The sequence below is a fragment of the Enhydra lutris genome, unplaced genomic scaffold, assembly GCF_002288905.1.
Source record: "Enhydra lutris kenyoni isolate GAN:26980312 unplaced genomic scaffold, ASM228890v2 scaffoldscaffold20, whole genome shotgun sequence".
NCBI lineage: Eukaryota > Metazoa > Chordata > Mammalia > Carnivora > Mustelidae > Enhydra > Enhydra lutris.
In genome coordinates, this window is record NW_019154104.1 from 3,738,672 (window position 1) to 3,758,588 (window position 19,917).

The window sequence follows — 19,917 nt, forward strand, 5'->3', positions numbered from 1 at the left end:
TGTTCATGGCAGCATTGTTTCTAAGAGCCAAAAGGTGGAAACAACCCAAATGTCCATAAACTGAAGAATGGATAAACAAGATGTGGTGTATCCACACAATGGAGTATTGTTCAACCGCATAAAGGATGCTGATACAGGCTGTAATATCAATTTTGGAAATACTATACAAAGCGAAAGAAGTCAGACACAAAAGGCCACATATTGTAGGATTCCATTTTTATGAAATACTCAGAATAGGCAAATCCATACAGACAGAAAATAAACTGACGGTTGCCTGGGGCTGAGATGAAGGGAAAATGGGAAGTGACTGCTAATGGGTATAGAGCTCCTTTTGGGGAGGATGAAAATGTGCTGGAATTAGAGTGGTAAGGGTTGCACAACTCTACATATACTAAACCCAATGAATTATATACTTTAAAATAGTGAACTTTATGGTATGTGAATTTCAATTTTTTTATAAAAGGCCCTCCTTAGAAAATTGATTTCCTCACTTCTATTTCAGACCACCTACTGATTCATGAAAATAGAAACATTTGCAATGATACTTGACATTTATAATCCATTAAAACAAATACTACAATAAAATTTATTTTTAACCAAATTATTTATACGTATCAGTTGATCGTCCACTTGTATTTAATTTGCCTCTAAACAAAATCTGAAAGTTCCTCCGAGTTCATGATTTATTTTTTGAATTTATATTTTTCTTAAGTGACTAAAGCTAAACAAATGTCTTCCTTTTGAAATTTTAGCACTGTCATCCAGAAACAGGTCAAAGTTTTGCTCTTGCAATGACATTCACACAGCCGTCTTCAAGCAGTACTTTGAAATTTAATTCCTTCTTCATAGGACAATAAGAAGGCTAAGCGAGCAACAATTTTTCAGTATCAGTATTGCAATATAATATGTATAACCAGATGCTTCAAGCCATGTAACAAATGCAGACTTTCTTTCCCCTGGAATATAAATAGGATTCCAGGCTTACTCTCTTCAGTAACAAGAATTTATGTGAAATTTTTTCAAAGCTCTCCCAAAAAAAAAAAAAAAAAAATACTCTTTATCGTCACCTTCTGTAATGTTGTTTTGCATTCTGATTTTTGGTATCAGAAGACTGTAACTTTGTGTTAGCACTATAATCCACAATGAACTCTCCATCAGCTTTGAAATAAAATATTAATCCCAGTCTGATATCATTGGGTAGTACTATACTATACATAGATCCATATAAGTTAAACAGGTATGATCCTTCTAAAGATGCTAAGTATGTGGAAGAGGGCTTAAATACTTAAGAAATAAAGATCAAGGACGGCTACAATCAAGCTACACATGAAAAAGCATCAGCAGATTACAAGAGGGTAACATGATTTTCATTTTTAGGTTCAATGAAAATTGCATATGTTCAGTGTTTACTCTTAAACACAAGTGGCTTATACTGTACCAGGGCTGCCAGCCCCAAGAAAGACAGGAACACAGAAAGGATGACCTTAACCAACTTCAGTATTATTTTTGTATTTAGGTGTATAAAATCCATCCACTGCTTCAGCAACCTTAGGAGGGAGCAAGCCTAAGAGATGAAACATTTATACCTTTTGATTAAATTATACTATTACCTTATAAAATGATGTTCAACATCTGTTTCCTTAAAAACAGCACTGAGGGGTCTCCAATAAGTAACCTAGCTGATAGCTAAAATGCATAGAGAATCCTTAAGACTGTAACATGGCAAGGAGTTCTTTTGCATTATGTGTATTCAAAGGATGGTGTTGTAGTTCTAACTGAACAACATCTTGATAAAACAAAAAATGGGAGAAATAAAAATTGATTTCTGAATCAAATGTGCACCACCTTCCAGTAGACTGAATAGCTGGGAAATACAGGTAGGGTAAGGAGATATGCCCCATGTGAAGACAACGGCCTATCAGAATTCCAAAGAACAGTTAGAGCACAAACTGTTTTTTGTTTTTTAAACACATAGGCCTCAAAAAACCATTTCACCAGTTTTGTTTTGTTTTTTCTTTTTATATAGCACATCTTTTCTAAATAATTCTCACTTTTCATTCCAGAAAATGTAAGAAACCGTTTGCAACACAACATGCAAACATGTTTCTCTAAGGCCATGAGCTGGTTTGCTAAGTTGCATTGTTTTATTCAAGTAAAAAGCCCTTCTAGAATAGGGGGTCTGTAGAGGAAACCAATCACCCTCAATTCTCTGGCCTGCACACTTGTTAGGATCTCTATCACTCTGAAAGCCAAAAGGTAGAATGCTCACTTAAACATTAGCAAAATGGACTGTATTTACACTTTTTTTAAAAAAACTAATGCATGTTAAATTTTGCTGGCAATTCTTTTTGTATGTTACAAAACAAAAAAGGAAAAGCTTAGAATAAGAATGCTTTTTCTTAGAAAGGTCAAACAGATACTTCTTGACATCATGTCCTTTACACAATGGCATACTGTTCATATAAAAGGTCTCTTATCCTATAAAAATCTTGACAAAGGCAGCCTTCTAATCCAATGCGTCCAGTTTCCGTCTAGAAAGTAAAAGTAAAAAAAAAAAAAACAAAAAAAACTCTTTAGCACATTTCCTAATCATCAATATGCAGACATAATAAAAAAGATATATTAACTGGATTATTTGGTGATTGGTCTGGAATGGGTTGCTCTGCATAGAACACGGATAGAACATTCGAGTCATGAATCTAACGTAGACATGTAAATGTCAGAATTCAAATAATAAAAATTTATAATAAAATTATACATCATTTCTTTGACAGTCCCTTTCATAAGCCTTCAAGGTCATCATTATGAATATAAATTATGGTCTCCAGTTTGTGAAACTACCAGTCAAGAGTTACAGAATTCAAAATGGCAACGCATCAGAAGCAAGTACTTGTTCAACTCATCCCTTATTAAAAACACACTTACTCTACGGACTGCTACTTGGTTGTTGCAAACAAGTACACCTCCTACAAATTCAGCTTGAATCCCCTCCCGTAAAAGAACTTGCTTGAAGTCTGACAGTCTTGGTTCGTTCATAAAAACTGACTGATGTCCAGGAACCTTAGAAAAGGTTAAAGGGGAAAGAATCACTTCAGATAAAACAGCAGACACACAGCTGTACTGAATAAAGTGAAGTAACTAACACAGGATCTCTGAGATACTTTCTGTCATTCTCTGAAGACCTCTGACAGACCGTATGAAGGCTGTAAATCACACTCCAAGTTGTTATTCTGAATTTTACCTCCTTATTTAACATTACAAAGCCCTTCAGATTTTCTGAATGTTTCCCAATCAATTTTTATTAGTCATGCCTCACAGAAACAGAGAGACATTTGCTGATGTGATGCTCTCCACTCACCCACTTGCCTGAGGGGGTCAAGGAGAGTGCCAGTAGGCAAAACTGAACCAAAAACTTGGTTTTCTAGATCCAACTCCTTCACTTAGTTCTGAGGGGAGTTCTCCCCTGATCCCACTTTCACCTTCCCTTCTCCCTGAGAGTGAATGCCAAAAGGTTTTAGAATCAGAAAAACAAGCGGCTCAACCTATTGCTGCTACTTGGAAATTGCCTTGAAGAGCACTAGCTTTAGCACACACAGAAAAAGAGATTCTTATTCCTCCCCCAATCTCAAGATCATCACTAGAAGGGAATCCAGTGACAGAGGCTGTCCCTCTACTCCTTACTGCACAGAAAGCCTGGAGTCCCCTGACATGCACACAGGACTCTGTTGACACAGTTTTAACACTGCTGTTGTAAGTTAATTACCAGAAATCTTTGCTAACTAGTGTTATCTCCTGAGAACATGTAAATACTAAATTAAAAATTTATCTGCATTTAATAAAAGATTTCTAACTATATCAAAACCAAAAATGATTTCAGCTGAATTGACAACATACAAAAATGGAGGACAAGAGTTTCAGTCTTAGAAAACTACAAATCTTCTGACTGGAAGCAGGTATGTGATATAATCCTCACAATCAAAATTTAAATACTGAAAAAATAAATCATGAAACAATAATGTATCTTATAATATTTGTTAAAATTTCCTTTAAATTATCATTCCCTTGCCATCCAGGATATACACACATACTCGTGTGTGTGCACACACACAACCACATCTTAAGTAATTGCTTTCTAAAACTCCAAAATCAGCCTACACCAAACACATATTTTTATTTTTTTTTTTTTTAAGATTTTTATTTATTTATTTGACAGACAAAGATCACAAGTAAGCAGAGAGGCAGGCAGAGAGAGAGGGGGAAGCAGGCAGAGAGCCCAATTCAGGGCTCGATCCCAGGACCCTAGGATTATGACCCAAGCCGAAGGCAGAGGCCTTAACCCACTGAGCCACCCAGGTGCCCCCAAACACAAATTTTAGAGTTAAAAACATAAAAGAAAAATCCAAAGGATGGCAAATTAAGGAAGAGACAGAAGCAGCATGTGCTTGTTTACCTCGTGGGGGGGTAAGGGTTCCAAGGTCGGAATGATCTCGCTCTCTTCACCTGTCTCTTTCTCATCATCCCCGAACAGACTCTTCATGGCCTTCTGTTGTGCTATAACGCTGGAATCCGAAGGAGCGTCCACTTGCATTTCTGAGTCCTCTCCATCATCCTTCAGTTCTCCTTCTTCTAAAATAACTCCTGTGTCCACTTTGGAAACTCTCATATCCAAGACACCATCTATCCAAGCTAATTCGGCATCTTTTGCCTTGCAAAACTGAAGGGAGCTGACAAGTGAATCTTTCAATCTCACCTAGACACGATGCAAAAGGGAAAGATGAAACCCTGAGTATAAATTAACAACAAAATATAGCCAATTATTATTATTTCCTAATTCTGGTAATGCTTATTAAGATTCGAAAATCTTTCACTCGTCTGATCTTCACTGTGACTGGTAATGACCTAGTGACCTATGAAATCATTAGGACCCTGTCTACTTCCCAAAAGGTTCTTAACCCTTGGTTGCACCCTGGGATCACACGGCAATTTCTTAAAATACATGTTAATGCCAGGTTCTACCTTCAGTGACTCCAACACAAATGGTGAGACTAAATCCAGAGCACTGAGTCCCCCCATTACCCCCCAAGTTCCCCAGATGGTTCTCATGTGCAGCCAACATTGAGAACCACTGATAAGCCTCATCCTCTAGTGGTTGCCGCTCTTCAGGAGTACTGAATTACTTACTGTTTCCTTCATTACCATGAATTCACACATCCTTATTCTTGGAACGCTGCTTCCTCTTTTCTGCCCAGAATAACTTTGCTGCCTGGTGAATTCCAACCCATTTTTTCCAACCAAATCCAGACATCGCTCTTGCTTTAACTGACACTATCCCCCCCGCCCCCCACCAGATAAAAATCTAACCTCTCCTCTATGCTACTCCTATTTTTTTATATCTGCCTCCATTTTTTTTTTTTTTCCAATTAGGAATAGACCCTTGACATCAGTGAATTTTTATAAATCATCTGAATTCTTGAATACTCCCCATTCCCCTCACCTTCACACTTCTGCAAATGCTGTTGCCTCTGCCTGGAATACCCTTTCCCCCTCTCTATACCACCCTGATAACTGATCTAAACGTCTGTTAGGATTCAGCTTAGTTATCACTGCCTCTGGGAAATCTCTTCTAAACTTCCAAATCTGGGTTGGGGTCTCACAACATCCTGTACTTCCTCCATCAGAGGTAATAACAATGTGATAAATGATCTTTCCTTATTATAAGCCCCATAGACCATAAGATCTACTAAGACAAGGGGACCATGTCTGTCTCACTCACCACTGAATTCCTAATATACCTGTCCTCATCTGCAACAAAAAGTCTTTGTTTCTGTGTGGCTCAAATGCCAGTGCACTTACCTGGTAGATGTGAGTTTCACTAGTGGCATCAACTGTTTCGTGTAGCTTTGGCATGTACACTTTAATATCTTTCCCACCGAATGCACGACAGCACTCTGCGAGATCCTGACTAGCCTCTGGTGGTCCGTGGACAATGATCAGCTGTCGTGGTTTCATCTGATTAATAATCTTTTTAATGGAATCTCCATCAGAGCGTCCTTCATAGTCTATATAAGTAACCCTGGCTCTGTAATTAGACAGGATAATTCAAGCTTATTTTTCTATAAGTTAACTCCAAAACCAGGTTATTAATGGCTTTCATCAGGAAAGAAATGTATAGGATATATAAAATGAGGATTTTAGGAATACATGTGTCATACTGTTGATATGTATTTGAATGGGATTATTCAGTAGCTCTTAGAAAAAAAATAACTCACTATATAAAGAAAAATAAACCTGGATCCTGATCTAATGTCACATACAACAGCAGGCTGAGTTGAAACCATAAAAGAGAAATGTAAAGATTTAAATTTAATAAAATAAAATGTACAAATTATGTTTGTGACCATGGACAAGGAGGGACTTCTTTATGTAATCACAAAACCGTAATAGAAAATATTATTTCATTACATCAAAATTAAAGGTATTTTTAAACAAAGTAGACCATGGAAACTCTTATAAATAAGTAACACAATGGGAGAGGATATTTGCATTGTCTGAAACCAACCAGGGCTAATATCCAAAATATACAATGAACCCTTGCAAGTAACAAAAAGGCAGCAACCTCTAGAGAAAAATGCACGAAAGCCATGCACTTGGAATTCACAGAAGACAAAAACGGTAAGAAGCATTTGAAGAAGATAAACTAATAACCACAGTAAGACAAATTTAAACAGTAGTGATACGTTACTCTATACCTACCAGGCTGGAAAGCTTTAGAGTTAGATAATGCCAAATGTTGTTAGGGAAACAGGGATGAAAAAAGCCTTCTGCTCCACTAGCAAAAATATAAACTGATACAGCCATTCAGGAGAGAATTTTCTGATACTGTTAATATGCATTATTTAGATATCAGCTATACCCAAAAATACATACTAAAGAATAGCTCTAGACAAATAAACCACTGTGCTCTCTAATGACTTAAAAAAAATTCCAGAATGTTGATTTACTGCTGTTACAAGCTGTAACAAACAAAAAAAAAGGTTTATTTACTACTTAAGGTTATAGTAACAATTTTAAGACATTGGGGCCCTAGAGATGTTTAAGTCAAGGAGTATGTTTATGAACACTTAGAAAAATTAAACTTGTGGCCTGCGTAAGTTCACATGCTACCAGACTTAATAAAAAGGCCAGAATGTGGGGCGCCTAGGCGGCTCAGTGGGTTAAAGCCTCTGCCCTTGGCTCAGGTCATGATCCCAGGGTCCTGGGATAGAGCCCCGCATTGGGCTCCCTGCTCAGCAGGGAGCCTGCTTCTCCCCTCACCCTCTGCCTGCCTCTCTGCCCACTTGTTGTGATCTCTGTCAAATAAATAAATAAAATCTTTAAAAAAAAAAAAAAAAAGGCCAGAATGTTTCTTTGTATAAATATATAATTTAATGTTTAAACCCCACCTCACCACCCATTCAATAACACTGGAATTCAAATACCATTAATGAAAACAAAATGCCACCATACTTCACAGGTCTTTGCATGGAAAAAGAAATTAAATTTTAAAAGTACAAACTTACTAGAGGATATTCAGAAATTTCACTTTTGAAACAACGTAAGTTACGTAATTCAAGTTCTTAAAATTTCATCTTATAATCTAGTTTCAGAAATGCAACAAAAAGCACTTACTTTATTTCGATAGACTCTGTCGTAGAAATACACTTGGTAGGAACATCAGATAAATCCTGATCCATGGGTTCATCTCCGTTTGTCAAGCCAGATTCTAATTTGCTTTTCTCTTCTTCAGTCGCTTGAAGTTCTGGCACTAAGAAATCCTCTGGTCTAAATGATAAGTCTCTAATTAGAAGCAGTAACGGGCAAGCTAATATTATATAATATACGTAACTAGTAGATGGCACAAGTTTTAGACATCTCACGTATCTCAGATTTAAGTATACAACTTATGCAAAGCTAATGCAACTTTATAATATCAATTACCAAATGACCGCATATATTCTGTTCCTCCTGACCCCTGAGGAATGCTCTTTAAAATACACCATGGGGGCTAGTAAAGAAGCCTACACCATTAGAAGATCTCTGTGGCTACCTTAAGGACTATTACAACGTGGCCCTGCACCTTTCAGTCATTCTTTCTCTCCATCTCTATGGTTTCTCTTGCCAATTCCCAGTTCTTATAAATCCCAGCTTCTGATTTCTGTAAGAGCCCCACTTATCCCACCTGTGCCCAAAGAAAGCGTAGGACTCCCCGTTGGCACATTACCACGAAGACTGAGATACAAAATCATGAGCTCCCTCAAAAGCCTTTACTTTCATTTCAACGAAACATGAATGCATCTATCTCTCCATTTTTACTTCTAGTATGGAGAGAGTTGTATGTTAAAAGTAAAAAAACAGGGTCACCTGGGTGGCTCAGTTGGTTGAACAAATGACTATTGGTTTTGGGTCAGGTCATAATCTCGGGGTCATGAGATCAAGCCCAGTGTTGGGCTCCCATGCTCAGCGCCAAGTCGGCTTGAGATCCTCTTTCTCCCTCTGCCCCTCACCACTCCCACACTCTCTCTCCCCTCTTTCTCTAAAGTAAATGTCTTTAAAAAAAAAAATTAAAAAACAAACTTAAAAATGTTCTTGCTCGCCTCCCATAATTATCTACACCCCACCCCCAAATCCACTCACTCTCCTCTCTGGGAATGCAGGCCTCTGTTGCCCAACACCTAGATTGCTATGGTAGCTTCTCAGATCCTGGAGTCCAACTTCTCCCTCTGTAATCCATATAATAGCAGTAGCAACCACTTGAAGGGCATTTACTAGGAGTCATGAGTCACAGGTCAGATTCTGTGCTAAGGGCCTTAAAAATATAACCTCACTTAAATCTTACCCCCACTTTTCAGATAAGGAAATTGAAGCAAAAGAACACTTGTCCATATGCTAAACAGACTGGACACTAATTGAGTGGAATGGTAAATAAACTCACTAATGCTATTTAGATTGTTATTTTCCCTCTGCACTATTTTAGAGGACCAAGTAGTGCCCCACTTTCCCTCTCTTAAATGGGGAAAAAAAGTCTTGCTCATCTTTTTAAACTTTTCACATACCTAGGTAATAAAACTGCTACTCTGCCTTTAAAATTAATTCTTTAGATGTTCCCCAACCTCTCTATTTTTTTAAAGATTTTATTTATTCATTTGACAGAGAGAGAGATCACAAGTAGGCAGAGCAGCAGGCAGAGAGAGAGGGAAGCAGCCTCCCCGCTGAGCAGAGAGCCCGATGTAGGGCTCGATCCCAGGACTCTGAGACAATGAGCTGAGCCGAAGGCAGAGGCTTAACCCACTGAGCCACCCAGATGCCCTGCAACCTTTCTATTTTATACTATACTTTCACACTATACAAGTCCTCTGTATCTTTCAAAGTGGGGTACTCAGAAACTATCAAAGTACACGATATGACCAGAAAGTCCAAATTTATTGAGTTCTAATGATACACTGAGTTACACACAAACTACACAGTCTAATCTGGAAGAAAGAAATAGTTGTTTTGTTTACATACTTGATAATTTCTCCATATTCATCCCATTTAATTCTTTCTTCCGGGGCAGGAAACATAGGGTAAGACTTTTTAGCCTGTTTGAAGAAACTTCCTTTACGACTACCTTCACCTTTCATCATCAGGTCATGTTTAGTCTTGTGAGCTGATGGCTGATCAATGTCTTCCTCAACATCACTCTCATCACTGGAATCTATGTCTGCCCTAAGAAGATTATAGAATAGATAAATGTCATCAAGTCCCCACAAGATTTTGAATTAATAGTTACAAAATTATTTTTGAATCAATTCAATGATAATTTTATTGGATTGGTAATTTTGTAAAATAGCATTAACTGTCAGTTAATAAATATACATTAATACTAGCACTGAAAGTCTCGATGATACTCAAAAAAATTTTAATAACACAACACACTAAGGTACATCATAATCAGTGAAGGAAAATGCATGCACACACACATACTACAGAGGAACAAAGAAAACAGTGACAGCATTGTCTGAAACTGCCTGCCAGAAACAAAGGAGTGAAGTCTGTAAACTGCTAATCCATATTCCCAGTAAAAATATCATTCAAAAAAAATAGAATTTTGCCAGACTAAAAACAAACAAACAAAAAAACCCAGAAAAATCTGATGGGAGGATATTGCCTGCAGATGCGCAGTCCATGAAACAAATATCAAAGGCATTCCTTCAGAGGAGAGAGGATGATACCACGTGGCAATATGTCCACACAAGGGAGGAATGAGAATAAGAAATTAGAAATATATGTGCAATATAAGTCATTTAAAAAAATTTCTTTAAAAAATAAAATTGATTTTTTTTTTTTTAAAGATTTTATTTATTTGACAGAGATCACAAGTAGTCAGAGGGGCAGGCAGAGAGCCCGATGTCGGGCTCGATCCCAGGACCCTGAGACCATGACCTGAGCCGAAGGCAGAGGCTTTAACCCACTGAGCCACCCAGACGCCCCTAAAATTGATTTTTTAAAAACAAAACAAAAAAAAATTGGCACTAGAAGAACTTGGCATTCTAGCACCATTTAAAAATGTTCACAAAAATAATGAAGTCAACAGAAAATTTAAATACATATTCTTTTTAATTTAAATTCAAGTTAGTTAACATACAGTGTATTATTAGGTTCAGAGTACAGTTTAGTGATTCATCAGTTGCATACAACACCCGAGGCTCATCATGTTACTTGCCCTCCTTAATGCCCACCACCCAGTTACCCCATTACCCCTCCCATTTCCCCTTCAGTGACCTTCAGTTTGTTCCCTATAATCAAGTCTCTTAGGTTTGTCTCCCTCTCTTTATCTTATTTTTCCTTCCCTTCCCCTATGTTCATCTGTTTTGTTTCTCAAAGAAAATTTAAATATTTTCAAATAAACTTTTGTATCTTAGAAATAAGTTCTTAAATTATACGTAATTTACATATAAGCTTCTAATCTGTCTGAAAATAACTCACTCTTTTGACTGCTCTAGTTTTTTCGCCGCTTCTTTCTTTAGTTTCTCTTTTTCTAAGTATTCTTCTAGTTCTTTCCCTTCAAGCTTCACACGTTTCCTCAACTGGAGAAAAACAGCAGACAGAAGGAAGCATCGTTATCAGGGGTTAGGTGTTGGGGTGTGAGATGTAACACATCTGTGAATTTACCATCTTAAATTTGAAATTATTCAAGTTCCCATTACATGCAATTACAGATCCTCCTTAGACTAAGACCAAAATTGAGCTGCCACATTTCTAGGCTGAGTTTAATTTAAACTGGTTAAAAATCACCAATCAGGAAAAGAAAATATGGATAAGTATTTTTATAATTTGGAGTAGGTGAGGCCTACGCAAGACATAAAACCCAAAAGCCACAAAGGAAAAGATGAATAAATATGGCAACATGAAAAAAAAAAATACATCTCTTTGACATTTAAAAATCTCATAAAATTATAGGGAATGGAGAAAATTATCTGCAGCACTACTTGACTATCAGAGGCTCTTTTTTCCTAAGAGCTCTTCCCAATCAGTTAAGAAAAAGATGATCAACATGTCAAAAAAGGACAAATCCATATATAAGCAACTTACAAAATAAGAAAAACAAGTAACCAGTAGCTATGAAAAGATGTCTCATTTTGCCGGTTTTTGAAAAATGCAATTTTTTGGAAACGTAATACCATTAAGATTTTATTTATTTATTTATTGGGGGGGTGGACATGAGGAGGCAGAAAGGGAGAAGCAGACTCCCCACTGAGAAGGGAACCTGACGTGGGGCTCAATCCCAGAACCCTGGGATCATGACCTGAACTGAAGGCAGAGACACTTAACCTAGTGAGCCACCCAGGTACTCTGTAATACCATTGCAAAATCTTTTAGACTGGCAATGCTAATTACTATATATCTATGGAAAAATTAGCACAAATATGGTAGAAGGCGATTTGCCATAAAAATGTGCCTGTAATTTAACACTGCATTTCTACTTCTAGGAATTTATCCTACGGAAACAATCCCAAGTGTAAGGAAAAAAGTACAATTGCAGCTATGTTTGTAACAGTAAAAAACCAGACTCAACTTTAAAATCCACCAACATGGGATGATTAAATCAGTAGATCTCTCCAACATTTTGATCTCAGGATTGCCTTAGACTCTTAAAAATTACTGAGAACCCCAGAGTTTTTGTGGTTTTTTTTGTAGATTACATTTATTAATGTCTACCATATCAGAAATCAAGAATGAGAAAGTTTTAAAGTACTCATCTGTTCACTAAAAAATAAAATCATTGCATATTAACATCATCATATCTTTGCAAAAGGTAACTATATTTTCTAAAGCAAAAAAAATATTGGAGAGCATGGCATTATTTTACATTTTTGCAAGTCTAACTTAACATCTAGCTCAATAGAAGACAGCTGGATCCTCACATCTGCTGAATTCAATCTCTTGCAATATGTTGTTTTGGTTAAAGCATATGAAGAAAATGCAGCCTCACACAGATGTATAATTGGAAAAGGGGAAAATATTTAAATAGCCTTTCCATGAATATTCCTTGGTATTACATCAAAACTCAAAAACTGGTAGTTTCTTAAAGATTAGTTGTAACGTGGAATCTGAAACCAACAACTTTTTATGCTGTTATATTAAAATATACTGATTTATCTTGCACTTTGAATGGCTCTTTTAGCTGAGCACTATTTTGTACCTACAGGCATTGGTTATTTGCAAAATACTACTGCACCAAGTTACACAGATCTTACAAATGTTGACAATATTTTAAAAATCACATTTGCAAATATCACCACCAGACTCAATCAGCAAAGCCGCCTAAGTTTCAGTTGTCAATCTCACAGTGATGGGCATATCCCTTTCTAAGATTCTAATTTTCAACTTCGAAGCTTAGATTTTATCAGACTTAGGCAACCAATGCTATCAGTTGTTTTCTTTAGAGTGACAAGCTCAACTTAACTCAAGCTCAACTTAACTCATCTTTGGGGGAGTATCTGCCGAATACCCAGGTCTGAATAACCATGTCATTATTTCAAATAAAAATGGTGTTCCAAGAAAAAAGTGGCCAGTTAACTTAATTACACACGTGGCTTTCCTCGAGGCAAACATCGTGTGTTAGTAAACAACACAGGTGCTGTGTGCGTACTGCCCATCCTGCCATCCAGATTATTTTTAAAAACCTTTTACTAAAAGGATTTAATAAAATTAATAACTTTTACTGCTTCATCAAGAACATTCTTAAGTGAAATGGACCCTTCTGGAACTTTGTGTGCTGATGTACGATGCGACAGCTGGGGCAGTGGCTGGCGGCTGGTACCACTGCTGGATTTACGCTGAGGCACCAGCACTTTTCCCACCACTGCTTTGACCCTGCAATGTTAAATGTAGGCACAGTGAAATGGCAAACAATATCTTCATATTCCTATCAGAAGTAGTTTTGACCCTTGGCGCTCCCTGAAAGGGTCTCAGGGACCCCCTCCCAGGGGCCCTCACACCATACCTTGGGAAACACTGGATTCAATTATCACTGTATATACACACACATGTGCAATTATAAAGTACTAAAATGAGTTCGTTTATTTGAAAACACCTGAATGTTTATAATATAGCATCTGTGCATGAGAAGTCAGGAGAGCGGTTTTCCTCGGAGGGGAAGGTTCTGGAAGGGGATGTATGAGATACTGCTGATATTCCTTGGTCTGGGTACAGACCAGACAGGTGTCTTTCATGCACACTTCCAGTATGTTACATGGCAATGGACACTGAAAAAAATCTGTACTTTTTTGGCTACAGTAAATCTGTGGAAAGTGCTGCTATTGTCTGAAATGAGGAAGACTCAGAGAAGAGTTAAGCCTGGGACTAGGGGGAGAAGAAAGAGTACAGTGTTTTGCAGATGACCTTGTAGAGGGAAAAACTGATAGGTCATGGAGAGAGAAGGTGTGATTATAGAAGAAACACTCCTATGAAGGGAAAAGGAAAAGAATCCTAAGTGTCAGTACTACTTATTAAAAAGTCAAAAACTAATGTTTCAAGTTATACCTCCAAATGTCCTTTCCTATTTTTTTCAAACTGAAACAGCTTTTTTAAATTTTTTTTGAAAGAGCTTTTAATATTCTCTTTATTATTTCCTCAAATGGCCTATGCCTATCAACCTTAATTGAATTTCTAGTAATTATTTTCAAATTCAGTATTTCGTATCTGATGAAACTATTTCACAAGTATTTCAAAGAGCTCTTTTCATTTTCTCTTAAAGATTTATTTCTTTATTTTAGAGAAAGAGAGAGTGAGTGTATGCACATGGTGGGGGGGCCAGAGGGAGAGGGAGAATTTCAAGCCGACTCCCCGCTGAGCACAGGAGCCTAACCTGGGACTCTACTCCATCACACAATCTCACAACACTGAGATTATGACCTGAACCAAAATCAAAAGCTGGCCGCTTAACGAGCTAAGACACCCAGGTGCCCCTGAGCTCTTTTAATTTTTAAAGAAAACTCCATGCTTCTAAGCTATTGAATAACCCAAATGGCAGTTTTTACTTTGATATGTTTGCTCTGCATCCTTCCTCAATAATTCTGTATTTATAGTGAAGGTATAGGAGATTTCAGTTACTATTTTTGTGCTTTTCTTGAGTAGAGTTAAAGACTAAGTTATGCTTATCACTCAGCCTCTAACAAACAACATTCTTTAACATGTCTACTAGGAAGGAAAAATGAAAGAATCATCTACAACTGTCCCCAACTGTGGCAGTTATTAGCCCATTCAGTATCCACTACTACAGATTTCAGTTAATGATACTAGCTTTGGAAAACTGACAGATGTGCTCGTTGGTTATTAAGCAAAATGATCTTTTGGCATACTGTTCACCTGGCTACTGTTTTGTGCTGGTTAACAAGAGCTAAAGCAGCAAATGCGGATATAGAAACAAGTTAGGCTATTTAGTGGGGAGAAGATATGGGGATTTTTGTCTGACTGCTTCTACTTCTTAGCTAAGTTCGAAACAAATTCATGTGCTACGGGTGAGGGCTGAGTTGAGTTGTGGGATATTTGAAGAGAAGGGGGGTATAAAGCTATCTAACTGGAGAGTAGGAAAAAAGAGTATCTTAGAGAATGTTGGACTGGTGCTGGGTACCCGTCTGAGATGTGACATCGCAAATGTGAAGGGCAATCTGCCCACACAGTAGTGTGTTTAACGCCAGTAACATAAGGTTGCTTGGGTATAAGCACAGTTAAGCAAATGGTTTAACTAGGGTCAAAGCTTTGCCAGGTGAGTGCAATAAATAGGAGGGTAACAGAGATAAAAGTGTTTGTAAGTAATGATGGACCACTGACTAGAAGCTGGAGCAATGATGGATAGTAGTAGAAGTGGCAAGGTTCACAAATTAAAAGTCCCAATGGAACCAAAGAATTGCTGGCATGGGGCTATCAGAGTTAAGTCCAAGGTAAGATCAGAGTGGGATGCTTGAGGTGGAGATCTTCAGGGGTAACCCGTAACAACGTGAAGGGTACGATCACAAGAGTAGATAGCATGATTGTGGGAAGGGATGGCTAAGGTGAAATGGAGGAAAAGATCATTAAGAAATAAGGTGTGAAGGGACTGAGAGGGCCGAGGACTTGGCCAGATCACACGTATGGATGCTAGAGTCATCAAGAATGCAGTCCTGAGTGCGTGCACAGGAAGACTGTGGACCAGGATTAAAGTCACCAATGAAGGACAGAGAACAACCAAGGGATCAGTAAATGTCAGAAGGGGTCAGATGGCACGTCAGAAAGGGAAGAGAAATGGCTTGAAAGCAGAAAAAGGATCCCTGCCGCACCCAAAGTTCATGAAGCATGAAAGAGAAAAAGAGCATCTACTTGAGAGATCTACAAGAAAAAGGTCATTGTTACGAAACAGCCAGATTTCAATTAGGGAAAGAATGTGAAAAGAACTTTTCAAAGAGTGCTTGAAAATATAAGGTATGTATGTGGCACCTTCTGGGCATGGTTCCAGTGGGTACCATGGAAGGGTTAAAGAATGAGGATTTCCAATTAGGAAGCTCAGATCTGTGCTATTAAAGGCTCTCTACTGTTACTCTAGTAAAAATCTGGAAACAATTTCAAGTTTCATTTTTGGTCACTGATTTATATAAACATCACACATGTGTCTCCCAAACACTTTTAAGATAAAATTCACATACAAGCACTTACCTCTATTTCTGTAATTTTTTCGGAAGGATTATCAATTAAGAAACGGGCTAAAGTCCCAGGAGTAGTTCTGTAAGTTAGAATGATTGAGTTTTTAGGGTCCTGACACCACTGAATGAAGAGATCCCTTGAAAATCCGCATTCCAGGTCAGGCTGGCTGGCGAGTACCACTTTGGGGCTAGGTACCCGAGCCAAGTCGGAAAGACCATGACATAAAGAGAGATGGCGAAACTGAAATGGATTATTTCTTTTGTCTTCAAAACATCTCATCAATTTGTCACTCATCCATTCTACCTATAGGGGGAAAGGATGGCCATAATTAGAAAATACTAGATTATAATTGCAATGTCTTCTTCAAGGTCTAAAAGTTCATGTTCTGTCTTCTTTTAAGTATTTACCACCAGTAGTTCTTAAAACTTGTACCATTCTGATAAGCAGCTTATTTTCTGTTCTGTTCCCCCATTATATCCTTCCACCCCATAACTCATCCCTAAAAATCCAATTCTGCATTGTAGTTGTTACAAGTCACCTTAACTCTTACTGAGAAAGCAGAGTGTTAAGTTTTAAATAAACATCTTACCCAAGATTGCTATTTCAGGGGAAAGAGCTTATTCAGAAAGAAGAGAAAAATGGATTCCAACATTTATATCCTATGAGGTAGGTTCTACTTTTGTCCTCATTTTACAAATTGTGATACCAAGTGTTAGAGGAGAAGCAACTTGCCCAATCTGTAAGATGGGGACAAAAACAGAACCTACTTCATAGGGTCTAGAAGGACTAAATGAAATATTCCATGTGAACACACAGAACAAGTGGTTCATTACCATTATCATCATCAACCTCTTTCACAGGAAAATAAAATCCAAAGAGCAACTAAATTGTTTTCTAGAAGTCCAATTTCTGTAGAAAACTTCTGTAATACAAATGACACCATGAAAACAAACCTGGGACTTGGAAAACTCCACCACATTATAGCTGACATTATTTAGGAGTGCCAGCGAGTAGACACCAAGGCCTGCATCTTTAGTTCGCCAGATTTGATCAAGGAGTTGAGCAAGTTCCAAAACTCTGCCTGCAGTGTCCACTGCTATTAATACATTTCCATCACCTCGAAGTGTTTCCAGGACATTTGCTAGAAAACAAGAATGTAAAATCCATAGAGAACATAACAATACCTTGCTACAAAATTAAAGACTTTATCTCCAGTATAAAGACTGTAACTTATAAATAAGTAATTATTGGGCCAGGTACACAATTTTAAAAATTCCACTCAGGTTATTACAACTAGTTTTTACTCTGTGAATGTAAGTTCATAGGAATGAAAGACAATGCCATTCATTCTCAATTTTTTTTCCACTGAAAAAGCGTAAATCAGTGGTCCCCAGCCCTCTTCACCCACAGTACACATAGAAAATGACATTCTTATAGTATACTGTGGCTATTTAAAACTTTGTTATAAATGATTCCCAAATTTATACACCCTAATACACACATTCATACTCTCTATTTTATACATACACATTTTATATGTTTGCATGCCTACACAATAAAATATAGATCCAATTCCCTCTTCCAACAAAAGTATCTTTATGAGTAGATATCCTCACTCTACATTAAAGTTGGCTTGGAAACATTTGGTAAAACCAAACTTTAGCAAAAACAAACAAAAAAACATACAAACTGATACCTTCTTAAAGTGAAAACAATATAGTACACAAATTCTGCCTTTTTTTTTTTTTAAGATATTACTTATTTGTCAGAGAAGAGTGCATGTGCCCAAGCAGGGGGAGCAGCAGCCAGAGGGAGAAACAGGTTCCCCGCTGAGCAAGGAGCCCAACCTGGGACTCAGTCCCAGAATGCTGGGATCATGACCTGAGCCGAAGGCAGATGCTCAACCGACTAAGCCACCCAGGCGCCCCACAAGCTCTGCTTTTTAAGTAGACAAATGAAAGCAGTGGTTTCAAACATGTTTAAAAGTACAATCTAGGGGCGCCTGGGTGGCTCAGTGGGTTAAAGCCTCTGCCTCCGGCTCAGGTCATGATCTCAGGATCCTGGGATCGAGCCCTGCATCGGGCTCTCTGCTCGGCAGGGAGCCTGCTTCCCCCCCTCTCTCTGCCTGCCTCTCTGCCTACTTGTGATCTCTGTCAAATAAATAAAATCCTTAAAAAAAAAAAAAAAAAAAGTAGAATCCAATTTTCCTGTTGAAATCCTGTGTAGCTTATAAAAAAAGAGTAAGAAGGTAAAGCAGCTGGAGCCAAAGCAGAAGCAATGAGGGATGGCCCAGAGGCTCCTCTTTAGAACTGAGACTACTAGATTAGAGTGGTAAGACACCCAACATCAAAAATCAGTGAACTATTTGCACCCTCAGGTATCACCTTTGCTCATTTTTCTTTTAAAGTGTAAGTGTTTTGCTAATGGATTTTTTTTTTTTTAAGTATTTATTTAAGAGAGAGAGGGAATAAGAGAGTGAGCACCCAAGCAGGAGGAGCAGCAGGGGAGGGAGAGGGGAGAAACAGACTCCCTGCTGAGCAGAGAGCCCAATGTGGGGCTCTATCCCAGGCCCCTGGGATCATGACCTAAGCTGAAGGCAGACGCTTAACCCACTGAGCCATCTAGGCACCCTTTTTTAACAGATTTCTATGAGCTCCTTCTATATTCTGGCATTCCCTAGACATGTATCAGCGAATGCCAGGTAGAGCTAGCTATGTGCTGAATGACAAGGAGAAGTCAATCTCAACACCTATCCCACAAAAGCTGAATTCAAATGAACTAAAGTATCTTTTTCTACAAAATATGGTCACATAATATTTTTTCAAAAATATTAGAGTTAGGGGAGCCTGGCTGAGTTAGTTAAGCACCTGACTCTTGATTTTGACTCAGGTCATGAACTCAGTGTCATGAGATTGAGTCGCAACAGGTTCCACACTGGGTGTGGAGGCGGCTTAAGATTCTCTCTCTCCCTGTGCCCCTCCCCGACCTCTCCCTCTCTTTATTAAAAAAAAAAAAAAAAAAAATTAGAGTTAATCAATCTCTCATGACAAGAAAAGTGTTAAACAAAATAGAAGAAACTGTAACTCATACCACCATGCCCCTCCACGGAGGACATTACTACGTAATACGTACTCAGAAGTTGCTCATCTCTCTGTTTTCTCCTAGGCTGCACATATGTGGCGTTAAAGGAATCTGTGATAAGCAGGGAGGGTCTGCTTAGCATTTCCAAGGAACATCCATTTAAATGACTATAACAAAGTTGAAGAAGAAGAGTATTATATCATTTCAAATAAACAACTGCTTATCTCACCCAAAAACATAAGCAACTTTCTAAGATTTTTCCTTCCCTAACTATAAAAGGACACGTGCTCATTAATAAGAAATCTAGTACATTTAAAAAAAAAAGGAAAATTAAGATCTTCCAGAGTACTACCACTCAAGAGAAATCGATATATTTTGGTATATATCCTTCTAAGCACACAAATACACTTTTCTAGGCATATATATGTGAATATATTTTACAAAACAGGTATCTCATGTATATGTCTCTATACTCAGTTCTATAGCCTGGTTTTCTCCCAATGATATTAAAACTGGTTTCTAAATCTGTTTTTTAACAATTGTAAAAACCTCTGCCTAGGTTACTTTTTCTCATCATTATAAATAATCTCAAAGAACATTTTTGCAAGAAGCTTCAATTGCATTTCTGACTGTTTC

The 19,917-nt window shown here is 37.8% G+C and overlaps 1 protein-coding gene across 2 annotated transcripts in view; it reads right to left on the reverse strand.

Annotated features, from left to right (window-relative positions):
• Positions 1–272: 272 nt before the first annotated feature.
• LOC111148694 (cleavage and polyadenylation specific factor 2) overlaps positions 273–19,917 on the reverse strand; it is a 32,324-nt gene continuing 12,679 nt past the window's right edge. Inside the window, exons 7-16 of one of the 2 annotated variants that reach the window (XM_022505482.1) lie at positions 19,333–19,448; positions 17,154–17,341; positions 16,213–16,503; positions 11,005–11,105; positions 9,544–9,744; positions 7,669–7,821; positions 5,854–6,079; positions 4,451–4,750; positions 2,926–3,060; positions 273–2,531 (exon numbers count right to left, since the gene is read on the reverse strand). In XM_022505482.1, coding sequence (XP_022361190.1) covers positions 2,439–2,531; positions 2,926–3,060; positions 4,451–4,750; positions 5,854–6,079; positions 7,669–7,821; positions 9,544–9,744; positions 11,005–11,105; positions 16,213–16,503; positions 17,154–17,341; positions 19,333–19,448 — 1,804 coding nt within the window. In that variant the 3' untranslated portion in view covers positions 273–2,438. The remainder of the gene's footprint in view (positions 2,532–2,925; positions 3,061–4,450; positions 4,751–5,853; positions 6,080–7,668; positions 7,822–9,543; positions 9,745–11,004; positions 11,106–16,212; positions 16,504–17,153; positions 17,342–19,332; positions 19,449–19,917) is intronic. The other variant, XM_022505483.1, reaches the window with a different exon arrangement.